This window comes from Taeniopygia guttata, chromosome 19 (assembly GCF_048771995.1).
Source record: "Taeniopygia guttata chromosome 19, bTaeGut7.mat, whole genome shotgun sequence".
NCBI lineage: Eukaryota > Metazoa > Chordata > Aves > Passeriformes > Estrildidae > Taeniopygia > Taeniopygia guttata.
This window is the reverse complement of record NC_133044.1, coordinates 1,123,318-1,138,473: the sequence shown is the minus strand read 5'-3', so window position 1 is coordinate 1,138,473 and position 15,156 is coordinate 1,123,318. Positions and strand designations below refer to the sequence as shown.

At 54.6% G+C, this 15,156-nt stretch overlaps 1 protein-coding gene across 1 annotated transcript; it reads left to right on the top strand.

Annotated features, from left to right (window-relative positions):
• Positions 1-4,658: 4,658 nt before the first annotated feature.
• SRSF1 (serine and arginine rich splicing factor 1) lies at positions 4,659-8,132 on the top strand. The gene is made up of 4 exons (XM_030288057.4): positions 4,659-5,006; positions 5,172-5,356; positions 5,561-5,733; positions 5,989-8,132. Exons 1-4 carry the CDS (start codon positions 4,813-4,815, stop codon positions 6,181-6,183), a joined length of 747 nt encoding a protein of 248 aa, XP_030143917.1. The 5' UTR covers positions 4,659-4,812; the 3' UTR covers positions 6,184-8,132.
• Positions 8,133-15,156: the final 7,024 nt, after the last annotated feature.

Sequence of the window (15,156 nt, the reverse complement as noted above, 5' to 3'; positions counted from 1 at the left end):
ATCTTTTAACCTGCTCATTTAAAAGCACTTACTTTGCATCCTTCTTAAGAATTAGTGGGATATGAACCATGAGGTTTCCTAGATTAGGAATGTCTGGATAATAAAATGCTGTGGAACAGGATTTCCAGTGGGAGCAGAATCCTTTCAGCAGTACCTGGGCACTGGGATCAGCAAACCTTGGCAGCTGATCCCACGCTGGCCCTTTTGTAAACATCGAGTTTATTTTTCCTCGTTTATTTGCCTTTCATTGAGCTCCGACAGGAAAAATATATGGCTCAGTGTCCCTCCCACCCTGGTCTGGGTGAGTTTTTGTTTCACATGGTTATCACAGTCCCTCGCCTCCTCCAGTGTTTACATAAAGTTACAGTGCCCACAAAACAGCTCCAAAAACTTTATTTGTATTTTAAAATAGTCTGCTTGAAACCAATCTTAATGCATTTCTCTCTCGTTGTAGTTCCTCGTGTTAAATAAAATCAGCAAACCCTCAGTGATGCCGCCGGGGCCGTGTGGCGCTGAAAGCCCCGAGTCGGGGCGGCACGGAAAGCTAATGGAAAACCTTTTAAAAACCACTCAGGCCTGGAAAATTTGGGTTCTTTCTGGAGAACAGAGAGATGCAGCTCTGCCCACGCTCCCAAGGCTTGGCTGGTGGCACGGCCCGTACAGAGACACCCAGGGACAGGGATGGTGGCAGATGCCACACGCCAGATAAGAAGTGATCAGCACCTCCAATGGACAAACACCGTTTCAGGTCCCCGGGTCAGGGTGGCACTGCTCACTCCCAGCTGGAACACAAGAGGTGGGAAGGGAAGTGCCAGGAGGGCCGGGGAGCTCCCCTTGCGTGGGTGCTCAGCCAGCTGTGGATCCTGGCATGGGTGGCTCAGCCAGCTGTGTGCCACACACACCTGCAGTGTGGGAATGCCTCGGGCACAAAGGAGGCAACTCCAGGAAAATAACACAGCAAAAGGAAAAGGAGCAGCTGCAGGAAAACCCTCGCTGCCCAGTCCCCACCAAACCACAAGGTTCCCTCCGGAGTGAGCGACCCAAATGGATTCGCTCCTTTCCTTATTTATTCCTTAGCGGGAATGACTGTTAGCAGGTTTATTTACATTGACAGCTTGCATTTATTTTCCTCCCTCTCCTCCTCAGGCCTTGGAGCATCCCACCAGGCAGGGAGAGGGAAGAGCAATGCAAGCAGCTGCCACGATATTCGGTGACAGTGGGAGGCAGGGAGCAATGGCAGAGCTCTGGGTGAACAGAAATGTCTTCCCAGAGAAATAAATCCATGAAAATGGACTGGGAGGCTCACTGAAAATTCTGGTCGGTGCTAACTGCTGCCCCTTTCCCTCCCAGCCCCGGCCACGGTGTGCTGCCTTGTGGGAATCACTGCAAATCCAAGTAACATGAAAACAAGACAGCAGAAATCACAGCAAACCCAGGAATTTTATTGGTTTTAATATTTAAAAATCAACCTTTTATTGCTACCAGCACAACAAATAACCCCGCACAATTTAACTGATTCTGCTTCCCTGTGCCCTGTCACTCTGCTCCAGGTGGGATCTGAGCACATCGTGGGGTGTGGCTGTTCTCAGAAAGGAAAAACAGCAGGGTTTTGGACATTTAAAAAATTAGCATTCCCAATCCACCTGGGACCATTTGAATTCCGGTGGTGCTACCTCTGCTTGTTTGGCTTTTCTCCTTTCAGTCCCCACCTGTGTGTGTCCTTTTGGGCTGGCTTCCAGGAAAAATTCCCACTGGCAGTGTGCTGTGTTTTCTGTTTGCATCCAGACATGCCCCAGCATGTGCAGAGGAAATCTCTTTGCTTGCAGTTAAATCTGCATAAACAAAACGAGCTCTGTCACCATCCACTGCTGTGGGAATTATTTTCAAGCTTACACACACTTTCCTTGTCTTATCTTGGGCTCAGAGTTTCTCTGAAAAAGTCAGACTGGTATTTTTGGATCTTTTTTTTTTTTCCCTACATGCAAAACAGTCAGTTTAATCACTTGGAAGCACTGTTTAAAATGGACACACACACACCCAAAAATCAGCTTTGTATTTCACTCCAAAGACACAACCTGTGTGGTTTCAAGTTCCTGGTGAAATGCCAAGGAAACCCCTCCAGCAGCAGATTCCAAAGGACAGTTACAGGAGGGAAATTACAAGTTTGAACAGTTCATTGCTCAGTTCTCAAAAAAAGAAAAATTACTTCGGATGCCTCTTAAAAACCCACCCTTTTCTCCCAGACAATCTGGGCTTTGATGAAGTGCTATTTTGCAACACAGTGAGATTAGTCAGGACTAATCCAGCTGGATGCTCTGTGGCAGGATTAGGACAAACAGGTTCTCTGGGACAGAGCTGGGCGATGACAGCCGAGGGCCACAGCCCCAGCCCCGCAGCTCTGCCTGGGAAACCTCCTGCCTCCCGAGTTTCATCAGGAATAACAATAAGCAATGATGTTATGTGGCTAATATCTGCATTATTCTCCCTTGGAAAGCCCTGGTTTCCATTGCTCCCATTTTGAGGACAAAAACTTGTCATTTTAGAGTATTTGGCTTCTTTTTTCAGAAAGATGATTTGCCTTTGCCTTCCCAGTAATTTATTTTCTACATAACTTATTAATTCCCCACATATGTGTTTTGCTAGAGAGCCAAAAGTGACTCTGAAAAATAAGTATTGTGCAGCATATCCAACTGAACACTCCAGTGATAACACAGACCTAAGGAAAGCCATGAGGAAGAAAACATCTAATACTGCTATAAAGAGACACTTCATTAAGGTAATTAAGAGAACAATTTAGAGCAGTTATGAGGATTATTAAGACACAAAAGAAATTATGCAATGGGGTTTTCACCAAGCAGGCAGACTTACCATTGGTTCATGATGCCTTTAAGAATAACTTTCAGTGGTTTTAATGAGTTTTTGAAAACAGAGACTCATTTCTTGGCAAGAAATGGAGTTTCCCTACACCTGGGAAAAGCATAATCAGGATCTTTGTGGGGTTATTTTTTGGTGGCAAGAGGACTTGTTAGGTTTTTTTAATATCACAAAAAGGTTTGGGTGGGGAGGGGCTTTAAAGCTCATCCATGCCATGGCAGGGACACCTCCCACTGTCCCAGGCTGCTCCGAGCCCACCCAGCCTGCCCTGGGATCACAGAATCCCTGAATTGTAGCTTGAAAAAGACCTCCAAGATCAGAGTCCAATCCTGGGCCCATCAGCACTGAGTGCCAGTCCTGACACTCCTCGGGCACTTCCAGGGATGGGAACTCCATAAAGTGTTTCTGGTGAGCTGGCAAATAACCCAACAGCTTGTTAAATTGTGAGCAGCTTGTTCAATCTTCAAAGCCCATTATCTGCCCCAAATCACCCCTGAGGTTACACAGATCCACGCTGGGACCACAGGGGCTGCTCCCCATGTTGTGTCCCATGGGAGAGAGAACTGTGAAACCCCAAACTCTGTCACAGATGCAGAACATGGCCAGGCAGTCAGGAATTTACCCTTTGCCCTTGTGAAGATGGGCTCTCACACCCCTCTCTGCTGTTATTTAACCCTCGGGGACCCAACAGGGACATTTCTCCTTGAAAACCCTGGGGCAGAGACGTGCTGCCCTATTGTAAGTGCAAGTGAACCCGCTGGGAAGAGATGCTGATGTCTGACTCCAGTTCAGAAGGCTGAACAATTTCTTTATTATAACTATACTATAATACATTAATACACTATTTAAAGGAGATACTAGAACTACTTACTTTTTCTAACTCCCAAATCTAATTACTCACAACTCATGCCCCTCTCTGAGAGTCCAGCCCCAGGTGGGTTGAATTGGCCATCAGGCTCAAACAATCCTCACCAGAACCCAACCAAGCAATCACCCAGTTAAGCAATTCTCCAAACACATTCCACATGGGAAAAAGGAGGAGCAGAAATAGAAATTGTTTTCTCTTTTTTCCTCTGTGCACCTCTATGAAAAATCCTGGGAGAGAGAAGAATGTGCCTGTGACACTGCCCTTGCACTTTGGGGGATAGAGCTGGGCACAGAGCCGGGCAGGGCGGGAACAGAACTGGGGACAGAGCCGGGCACACAGGGGGCACAGAGCAGAGGCAGAGCCGGGCACACAGCCGGGCACAGAGCCGGGCACAGGGGGGCACAGGGCCGGGCACAGAGCCGGGCACATAGGGGGCACAGAGCAGAGGCAGAGCCGGGCACACAGCCGGGCACAGAACCGGGCACACAGCCGCGGCCATGAGGGCCCGGCCGGGCCCGCGCCATGCCGCCGCACCGCGGTGCATTGTGGGCGGGCCCCGCTCTTGGCGCCAAGCGCGCCCGCCGTCCCGCGCGGTGCATTGTGGGCCGCGCCCTCCCCGGCCGGGCCTAAAGGCGCGGGGAGCCGCACCGGACGTGACGCCAGCGGCCTCCGCCGTTTGAGCCGCTACCGGGAGGAGCGTCCTTTATGTGCCGCGGGGACCGCAGGCTCCGCACGGTATAACGGAACTCCCGCAGCCTCGCGGCCCCCCGTACGGACTCGGCTGCTCCGCGGCGGCAAGAACCGAGGGACTACTTTGCGGCGGAACCGCGCATGCGCGCGGCGGGAGGCTGAGGGCGCGGCGGAAGACGCGCGCGCGCTCCGCTGCGCCGCCGTTGCTGCGGGCGGTGCTGCGGCCGGTGGTGCGGCCCGCGGTGGGATCGGTGCGCGCAGAGGCCGCGCGAGCGGAGGCGCGGGCGCCATTTTGGAGCGGCGCTCGGCGGTGAGGTGAGGCGGAGCGCCCCGAGAGCCCGGCCCGGCCCCGCACCGCCGCCAACATTGCCGACCTCGCCATGTCCGGCGGCGGCGTCATCCGCGGCCCGGCCGGCAACAACGACTGCCGCATCTACGTGGGGAACCTGCCCCCCGACATCCGTACCAAGGACATCGAGGACGTGTTCTACAAGTACGGCGCCATCCGCGACATCGACTTGAAGAACCGCCGCGGGGGCCCGCCCTTCGCTTTCGTCGAGTTCGAGGACCCCAGGTGAGCCCCTGTGGCGCTGCCCGGGCCCCCCGGGCTGCCCGGAGCCCCCCGGGAGCAGCGGGCCGCGGTGGCGGGGCCCGGCGGGGAGCGGCGGGCGGGCAGCGCGAACAAAGGCGGGCGGGGGTGCGGCGGCCGCGCTCACCGCCCGCCCCGTGCCGCCCGCAGGGACGCGGAGGACGCCGTCTACGGGCGGGACGGCTACGACTACGATGGGTATCGCCTCCGCGTGGAGTTCCCTCGGAGCGGCCGCGGCACCGGCAGAGGCGGCGGCGGCGGCGGGGGCGGAGGAGCCCCCCGGGGCAGGTACGGCCCGCCGTCCCGGCGCTCGGAGTACAGAGTGATCGTCTCGGGTGAGTCATTGCTCTCTCTCTCTCTCTCTCTTAGCCTAAGTGCTCCCCCGGGGTCCTGCAGGCGCGGTGCTGCTGCCAGCTTCTCCTTAAAAAGCATGGCCCCATGTGCTTTGGTGTCCCCGCGATGCTGAGCGCTCCTCTGCTCTGCTGCTGCAGTACAGGAGCTCTAATCCGGTTTTAAAGTCACGTTTTGGTTTTCCCTAGGGCTGCCTCCAAGTGGAAGTTGGCAGGATTTAAAGGATCACATGCGTGAAGCAGGTGATGTATGTTATGCTGATGTTTTCCGAGATGGCACTGGTGTCGTGGAGTTTGTGCGGAAGGAAGACATGACCTACGCTGTGCGAAAGCTGGATAACACTAAATTTAGATCTCACGAGGTAGGTATCACACTTACTCTCTTTGGCCAGAATTGGATACAAGGGGCTTAACAGTAGGATTTGAAGGTAAGGAACGCGTGGTGGTCGCTGTTTGGTTAGGAGGCAGCTTAGTGAGTGTGTGGTCAGGCCGGACATAGCCGTGTAAGCTCTGCTGTGTGTCCCGGCCGTAGTAGCGCTGTCTGCAGTCTGTCAGCATGCCTGAAACATGGCCCTGCAGCCTCGACGTGTCAATCGAAAGTTCTGTCTATCCAATAGGGAGAAACTGCCTACATCCGTGTTAAAGTTGATGGCCCAAGAAGCCCAAGCTATGGAAGATCTCGGTCCCGCAGCCGTAGTCGTAGCAGGAGCCGTAGTCGCAGCAACAGCAGAAGCCGCAGTTATTCCCCAAGAAGAAGCAGAGGATCTCCACGCTACTCTCCCCGCCACAGCAGATCCCGATCTCGTACATAAACATCACTCTAGCTCTGATCTTTTTGTAGAACCCCATGTTGTACACAGTTTTCCTTTACTTAGTACAGTCTTTCATATTTTTTTTTCAAATTCCAACTGTTTTACTCGAATTGGCTGAAGTGTTGAATTGCATTCTTGTGTAAAATCCCTAGTGAGTATTTGCTCCTCGACACCGACATTCCCCTCCTGTCTTTGGTAAATTGTATTTTAATTGCTGTCAGTCAGGATTGTTCTGGTTTAGTTCTAGTTCGATACCAACATTCTTGGAGCCGTGGTATTGCTGTGTAAATGTCTCAGTGTTCCGCTGTGGTCGAGACGAGCTGGGGATGTTGGGATGTTTGTGGCTAACTTGTCTCTTCTGGGGGATCTTACATTTTATCTTGCCTTTTCGTGTGTCTTTCTGTAGACATATCTGAAGAGATGGATTAAGAATGCTTTGGATTAAAGGATTGTGGAGCACATGTCAATCATTTTAGGATTGTCAAAAGGAGGATTGAGGAGGATCAGATCAATAATGGAGGCAATGGTATGACTCCAAGTGCTATTGTCACAGATGAACTTGGCAGTATTGACCTTATACTGAGAGACAGGGGAATTGAGGCCAAGCACCTACGTGTCCCCACGTGTGGCTTCAGGCATGTCCTCGTGACCGCAGGCTGCGATTGCTCTTCTCTTTTAAAACTTCTTTGCTGGGGGGGCAATTGTGGCCAAATCCCTGCTTTTGTAATTCTCTATTCCATTCTCGTTCTCTAAAGCAGTAAGCGGGGCCGGGGGGGAAGTATTGGTTTGTTTGTCCCGCAGCGTTTGGTTACAAGTGTCCATGTCCGTAGTAGCCGTACACTTGTAGTAGAACTTGCAATCAGAGTATAATATCAATACTGCTAAAATCTGCATGTCCTCTGTGTGACTGATACAGCGTGGCTGTTGCATTTTTATAAGTACCAGAATGAAAGCAAAATAAAAATAGCAAACCTAGTGGGGAATAATTTAAGTCTCAGCCCTGCCCCCTCAGACTAATTCACGATTGACTCACGATCCGTGTGAAAACACCGATTGTAAATGTTCCCTCCAGCTGGGAGTGCAGCTGTAGTCCAGCCATTCCATAGTAGGTGGATAGACCGAGCAGTTAAAGCTTTTCCAGTTTAGTAAAACCATTTTTTACAACCACAAAACCTCGTACCCACCAATGCGCTGAGTATGTTGGCATTTCCAGTTGACATATTGTAAATATTTACAATGTTTCCTCCAATAGTAGTTAACGTTTCTAAAGAAACTATCTGAGCATCACCATTGGAAAGTTTGTCTTGGGGAATTGATAGTTATTACTGTACATCTGAATTAATTGATGGCAAACATAACTGATCATTCCCCAGAATCCTATTTTTTCATTACAGTATCTAACTTTTTGCCTCCTCTTTTTTGGTTTTGCTGGTTATAAAGGTTTGGATTGGAGAGGGCTCACTGGATCCCAATCCTTGGAGCTGGATCATTGGATTCAAATCATAATGTGGATAGGATAGGGAGGCTGAATTACAAGGATTCATGGAGCGGGATCAAATTACCAGGAACATAGGAGTGGATTCCTGCCCCAACCAAACCGCATTCGTGTGGATTTTTTTATTCAACTCAATTGGCTATTCCAAAGATATTTTTTTCCTATTTTTGACGATTGGAGCCCTTAAGATGCACGATGGAGTTTTGCATTTTTTTGGTAAAAGGAGCAAAGCGAGGACCTGGAGAGGTACGCTGGAGCAATCTCCTTGGAAGGATTCAGCACGAGTAGATGGTAAACCTTAAAGGGGAAAAAGGGGGGTTTGTTTTAAAAAAAAATTAAAAAGTAAATAAGTCATTTCTCTAAATTTAAAGACCAAAATTGGAGTTAAAAGATGATGTAGGTTTCAATTGGCCATTGCTTTTTTTCTTTGACAAATAAAATTTTTACAAAAACACGGCCCGTGTCATTGTTGGTCGCAGAGTCTCGTCCTGGCGTTGGGATGGGACAAAAGCCTTTTGTGTGGAACAGAGCCGGAGTGTTCCACAGGAAGCGCCCGTGGCTGAGCTTTCCTCAATAAAGGATCGGTTCCCTGGGAGAGGGGTGGAATCCAGTGGAGGGGAGGGGAAGAGAAGGAATTCTCCGTGCTTGATAGGAGATCACCTAGGGAAAGTGGAGATTCCTGGGCTTGTCCTGGGGATGGACTGGGCAGAACTGGTCTGTGTGGCCATTACTGGGTGGGTGGGTGGAGCAGGAGTGGGGATCTTGTGTAATCCTTGGGCTGGGGCAGCCTGTGGCCAGGCTGGACACCTTCCCCTGGATGGCTGGGTGCCCAAAGGAGGTGTGCCAGGGGTGGCTGTGGCCAGAGCAGTGTGTTGGGATGTGGGAAGGGCAGTGGGGGCTGCATGGGCACGGGTGTGAGCTGGGGCAGCGAAGGTGAACTTCAGCCCAGAAACCCCAGGCTGGACTGGGAATTGATCTGTTCCATCGCTGGTGCTGAAGGAAAGGGATTTAGAAGGGTACGGGCGTGCTCGGGGTGTTTCACAAAGCAACACCTGAGGAGTTTGGTGTGCCAGGACTGGAGGTGGGAGAGGATCCCTCTCCCAAGGACCCACGGGGAGTGAGGATCCCTCAGCACTCCTCAGGGATCGCTGTGTCTGCTTTGAAATCCAGCCCTTAGCTCTGAGCCAGGGGGTCCAGACAGCGCTGGTGGCTCTAGGCAGGTTCTCCAGGAGCTCCTTGATGTGTGGAGCACCGATTTCAGGGACTATTCAGCCAACTCGGACATGGAATTCCTGTGCTGGAGCTGCAGGAGGGCAGGAACTCAGAATTCAATTCCCTGTGCAGGGTGTTTGCTGGAGCTGCAGGAAGGCTGGAACTCAGAATTCAGGCTGGAATTTGTCAGTCCTGCTTCTGGCACCAGGCAGCTGGTGGGTGCAGGATGTGCTCCAAGTGTGGATCGACTGCTGGAGCGGGAGCTACGTGAGGAATGTTTGCTCCTGAGATGATCTCAGTGGTTTGGATCACCCTGTGGATGCTCCAGGAGGGCGCTGAAGAGGAAGTGGGAACACAACGTTCTCTACTTTGGGACTTGTGGAGTGTCACCTTCCTGGAAAGCTGACTGGAGGCGGTGGGGACCACACCTCTGCCCGAAGGCTGCAATCCTCCATGGCGCAGAGAGGATGCTTTCCTTTCACCTGGAGGATGGGAGGGAACAGAGCCTGTCCCTCGTTTTGGCTTTCCCCCTCCAAGAGGAGAGCTGGGGTCGCTCCAGGAGGAGGTGCTGGTCTGTTCCCGCTCCAGCATCACCCCCTCACTTTGTGCTGCGTGTCCCAGCTGCGGTGTCTGTGAAGCACTGAGAGATCCTGCAATAGCTCTGCTCCCACTGTGCAGCTCTCGTGCGTTCCCTTTTTCCCCATAAAATTGTTTCCGTCACCGTGCTGCAGGCAGTGCTGGAGCAGGGAAACCACAGGGTGAAGCAAGGCTTTCCCCAAGTGCCCTGTGTTTTAATTTCAGATTCTGATCCAGCGTGCTCCACCGTCCTCAAGGGGAGCATCATCTTCTCTGATTGACATAAAATAGAGGAATTAAATTAATATCTCAGAAATGTGCTATGAACCAGGTTTGACAGCATTAGGAGAAGTTAACTGAGGAGGCTGTGCCTCCTGACACACTCTCAGGTTTTAATTATAGCACGTTATGAGTTCATTAACATTGTGACAGAGATGATGAGGAGTTGGTGAGTTTTGGGAACAACACTCGTGCCTGGCACAGCCCGGGGAGCCCGGTGCCCTCTCTTTTGCCCTTCAGCTTCTGCGAGGGTGAAAGAGAATGAGGAGGTGCCCGTTTGACTTCCCCCGTGGGGAATCTGCTGCCTGGGGCCGGTGGGCAAGGCTGGCATTGGTTTTACCGTCCCCGTGTGTTGCTGGGAACACGCTGTTCCCCCAGCACCTTTCCCGGAAGGTATTTGCTGGGATTTCAGCAGTGCCAACCAAGGCAAGGTGTCCTCTTTCATGAACGTGTTCTTCCTGAAACGAAACCTTTTGAGAGGCCATTCTCTCTGGAGGTGGAAAGGGGCAGGGAAGTGGAATTGCCTTTGTTAAAGCAGAAGGGATATCTAAGGGCAGCCCCCTCTCCTACACCATTTTTCCATGCAGAAGCGGGTGAGTTTGTGCTGCACAGCGGGCAGGGAGCGTTCCCTGGCCGGGCAGCGCCGTTCCCGCAGGGAATCCGCTGCGCTGCTCCTGCCCTTCCCATAGTGCTGCTTTGTTGGGACAACTGAGGGCGATTGTGTGCCCGGGGCGGGTGCCCCCTCCGTGCCGCCCTCGGCCGCAGCTGCCCGGCAGCCCGGGCGATAGAGCCGCCTTTGTGCCCTGCAGAGCAGAGAACCTCTCCTCCTGACTGCACCTCGTCCCACAGCCCTGTGCTCAATGAACCCCAGGCTAGCTCCGAAATAGAAACGGTTAGAAAACTTGTGGTTTCTCCCAGAAACCGCAGTTTGGGGTTTCTTTCTGTTGTTTGGTTTTTTGATTTTTTTTTTTACTAACAGAAACTTCTGCTTTAGAACAGGGGATTCTTTCATTGATCTCTCTGCGTTGGTTGTGCCGTGAGGTTTCTTGCTCCTGATAACAGCAAAGTTTTTAGCTGTGCAGCAAAATCAGGGTAATTTCTAGATTGGCTTAGAACAGCCCCAGCTTTGGTGAGAGTCCCCCATGGCGAGTGCAGAACGATCCTCGCTGCACCTGCACGGGGAGAGACGTTTATCTGGAATTGCACTTGGAGCGCTTTCAAAGAGAAAGCTGAATTATTGGGAGAAATGAGGATTCCAGGCAGTTCCCTGTGTAATAAGCATCCCCTAAAATTCCTCTCCCGCACGCCTGAAGGTGAGCCAGTGATGTGCCCACCCGCACTGCGTGGTCCTTGCCGGGATGGGATGGGCACAGAGCCTGGCAGAGTCACAGGACAGAACGGGCACAGAGCCCGGCAGAGCTGTGGGATGGTCCTGGAGCCTGGCAGAGCTGCAGGATGGGCACAGAGCCGGGCAGAGCTGCAGGATGGGATGGGCACAGAGCTGGCAGAGTCACAGGACAGAACGGGCACAGAGCCTGGCAGAGCTGCAGGATGGGCACAGAGCCGGGCAGAGCTGCGGGATGGGATGGGCACAGAGCCGGGCAGAGCTGCGGGATGGGATGGGCACAGAGCTGGCAGAGTCACAGGACAGAATGGGCACGGAGCTTGGCAGAGCTGCAGGACAGGACAGGCATGGAGCAGGGCAGAGCTGCAGGATGGGATGGGCACGGAGCCCGGCAGAGCTGCAGGAGCTGTGGGATGGTCCTGGCAGAGCCTGGCAGAGCTGCAGGATGGTCCTGGGCACAGAGCCTGGCAGAGCTGCGGGATGGGCACAGAGCCTGGCAGAGCTGCGGGATGGGATGGGCACGGAGCCCAGCAGAGCTGCAGGAGCTGTGGGATGGTCCTGGCAGAGCCTGGCAGAGCTGCAGGATTGTCCCGGAGCCGGGCAGAGCCGCAGGGCAGGCACAGAGCCCAGCAGTGCCGTGGGATGGGCACAGAGCCTGGCAGAGCCGCAGGATGGCCCTGGAGCCGGGCAGAGCTGCGGGATGGGATGGCACAGAGCCTGGCACAGCCGCAGGATTGTCCTGGGGCCGGGCAGAGCCGCAGGGCAGGCACAGAGCCCAGCAGTGCCGTGGGATGGGCACAGGCCCTGGCAGAGCCGTGGGACGGGCACGGAGCCTGGCAGAGCTGCGGGCCAGGACGGGCACAGGGCCTGGCACAGCCGCGGGATGCGCTGCAGCCTCTCCCGGCTCTGGCTCTCCCTCGCTTCGCTCCCGGGTGCTGAGGGGGACCCCGCTCACCTCTGCGGAGCCATTAACATAATTTTATGCACTAATTTGTGTAATCATTAAAGAATCGAGCAGGGCATTGTTCACATGAATAATTACCTCTATATTCTAATAGCTCTAATTCATCCCTTTAGTGAGTTTCGTGTTTCAGTGACTCAGCCGCGATTCACGCTTCGGGACCTGGATTTTCTGAAGAAATGCCGGTTTCTCCATGACTTGGTTGCCCTCTGCGCAGCTGCTGACGTGACAGATCCCGCCGAGCTCGGGGCCCGCCGATGCCGACCTGGGAAGATGTGCCAGCGTGGATCCGGGCTGGCTGCATCCCACGGGGCGTTTGACTGGCTGGATGCTGCGGAGAGCAGCTGCCAGCGGAAATTTGAACATGGAAAACTTGGCAGTTTGCTGAACTCTGCGTGTTTTCCTTCTGACAAAGGGCAAGGCTGTATTTTTGTCGTGATTTTTGATACAAGATGAAACACAAGGGGGAAAATTTCCGCTGTGCAGGCTCTGGATCCGTTGATTCTCCATCCTCACACGTGTGTGGCTTTACAGTACGCGGGGTGCAGGCAGGACGGGAGGCGTGGTGGGGAGCACCATTTTCTGCCTGATTTGCAGGATGACACAGGATATTTTCCCGACGGCACCAAAATTAATTTGAAGCAGAGCTGCCTGCTACCACCAAAGGTTTTGTTTCCCCCTTGGAAAAACGGAGCAAAGTTGGTTCCTTGGCCAGTGAGAGCAGGGATGCTCTGCCCGAGGCTCCCGCCAGTGCTGGATGCTCATCCCTGTGGGATCAGCTGAGCGATGCAGATGAATGCACAAACATTGATTATTTTGGAGACAATCCATAACTGCCAAATGAGATTAAACACCACCCAGGTCCCAGAAAAAAATAAAAGTAAATAGCAAAGAATAAAGAAAATGGGGCACGGCATTGGCAAATGGTCCTGGGGGACCATCTAGCCGAGTATTAATCCCTGCCATCGCCATCCCTGGAGGATTTCGGAGCTCTCTGCTGCTATTAATCGCAGCAGCCCTGCAGGGAAGGTAATGCAGCATTATCCGTGTTTTCCAGCTGTGGCCGGGGAGGAGGGAAGCAGCGGCTTGGGCGAGCTTTGCCGTGTGTCAGTGAAAGATCAGGGATTAGCGCGAGGATTTCCTCGCTGGCTGGGCTGCTCTAATTCAGCGGCCGTGTTTTTCCCTAAATGCACTGACCTGATGTGCCTGAGCTGTACATCCCGTGCCCGGGAGAAGCCGGGGCAGATGGTGGGAAGGGGAGCGAGGCGGGAGCGGATGTTTCCCTGCAGCCCTTGGCCCCGCAGGAATTATTACTAAAAATGGTCACTGGTGATTAACCGCAGCAGCGTGCTGCTAAGTAATTGGTACGGCTCTGGCTCGGGAAGTTTGCAAATCAAACTGGGAAACAGTTTTCCTGGAGAGCAGCAGAGTTCAGCAGGTTCAAAGGGCAGCCCGGGGCAGGGGGTGAGCAGGGGTTGGCAGCACCTGCCGGGAGGGCTCTGATATGTCCCATGCAGGACAGAAAAGGCTGTGATCCCCCAATGTCTGTGCACACCCTGTCAATCACAAGGCCACACAGGAGCTGTGGCTGCCCCATCCATCCCTGGAAGTGTTCAAGGATGAGGCTTGGAGCAGTTGGGTCTAGTGGAAGGTGTCCCTGCCCATGGCAGGGGGGTGCAACTGGATGATCTTCAATATCCCTTCCAGCCCAAAGCCATTCCACGATTCTGGGGTTTGATATTAAGTGTGGGCAATCCCCACCATGTGCCACCAGTGCCCAGCCCCGTGTGCGGCTGTCCCGGGCTGTCCCGGGGTGTCCCCACTGTGTCCCCAGGGATGGGCACGGCAGTGACCCCGCAGGCCGCAGCATCCCCGGGGCCGGGCTGACAACCGAGGGGCGGCTCTTCCCTCCGTGGGGCGCAGATGACAGCGGCCGTTCTATGGCATTAAAAAAAGAAAAAGTTGTGACGGAGGTTACCAAAATAACAACAAAAAGCCGCTGGTGCCGGCGGCGGGGAGCACTGCGGCGCTCAAGGTGCCAAGCAGAGATTAGCCCGGGCACGGCTGGGGACAAGGAGGTGGGAAGAGATAAGGGCACTTCCCTTGGCCGCAGGGCCAAACACAGCCCGGGGCGTCCCCCCTCGGTCCCGGCGAGCCCCGAGCCCCGGGGCCGGGCGGGCGGCCCGGGAGAGCCGCGCTGGGCTGCGGCGGGAGCGGTACCGGGGCAGCATCGCTGCCGTGCCCCCACAGCGCTGGAGCCCCGGGGCTGGCGGAGATCAGGAGGATGAGGAGATCCCGGAGGCACGAAGGGCTCCCCACGGCGGCTGCGGCAGAGGGGGACAGCGGGTGCAGGAGGGGCAGCGGGAAGGGAGAGTTGGGAGCAGCGCAGGGAAGGGAGGGAGCGTGGCGGGGCAGTTTGCCATGGGAATGCTTTTACCAGGGAATGCTTAAAGCATGGAGTAACCGCGAGGTTTTCCTGCCCAGGGAGCCCTGAGCGGTGTCCCTGCTGTCACCGCAGCGTGTGGCCCTGGTACACAGCCCCTGTGCCCTGGTATACAGCCCCTCTGCCCTGGTACCCAGCGCCTGTGCCCTGGTACACAGCCCCTCTGCCCTGGTACCCAGCCCCTCTGCCCTGGTACCCAGCCCCCCCGCCCTGGTGCACAGCCCCTGTGCCCTGGTACACAGCCCCTGTGCCCTGGTACACAGCCCCTCTGCCCTGGGCATCCCCCCGGCTCCTCCGCTTCCCTCCGTCCCTCCTCACATCCCCGCGCCTCGGGGCTCGGGGCTAAAGCCGGGGCAGCCGAGCAGGGAGCAGCGCTCGGCCATCCCTGCTGAGTGCCAGGGACAGCCTCCTTTCCCTGGCTCCTCGTCCTGCCTCTCCGCGCTTCAGCCGAGCTGGCTGGGGATTTCCTGCCTCCGATTTCCCTCTTTTGGAAAGTGAGGCGATCTTTCAGATGCGCTAATTGCGAGCAGCTCCGGCGCTCGGCAGTGGCAGCGCTCCCGGCTGGGAGTGGCCCGGGCAGGATGGGGCATCGCTGCCACCCTCGAGGGCGGGATGGAGCCTGTGACTGCGGGCAGCCATCCGCCAAGAGCTTTCCTTTTCCT

Excerpts from the sequence above, each read along its gene's own strand:
- SRSF1 (XM_030288057.4), top strand. The coding sequence starts at position 4,813 with ATGTCCGGCGGCGGCGTCATCCGCGGCCCGGCCGGCAACAACGACTGC. Across the intron at positions 5,007-5,171 it reads GTCGAGTTCGAGGACCCCAG|GGACGCGGAGGACGCCGTCT; the intron begins GTGAGCCCCTGT and ends TGCCGCCCGCAG. Across the intron at positions 5,734-5,988 it reads CTAAATTTAGATCTCACGAG|GGAGAAACTGCCTACATCCG; the intron begins GTAGGTATCACA and ends TCTATCCAATAG.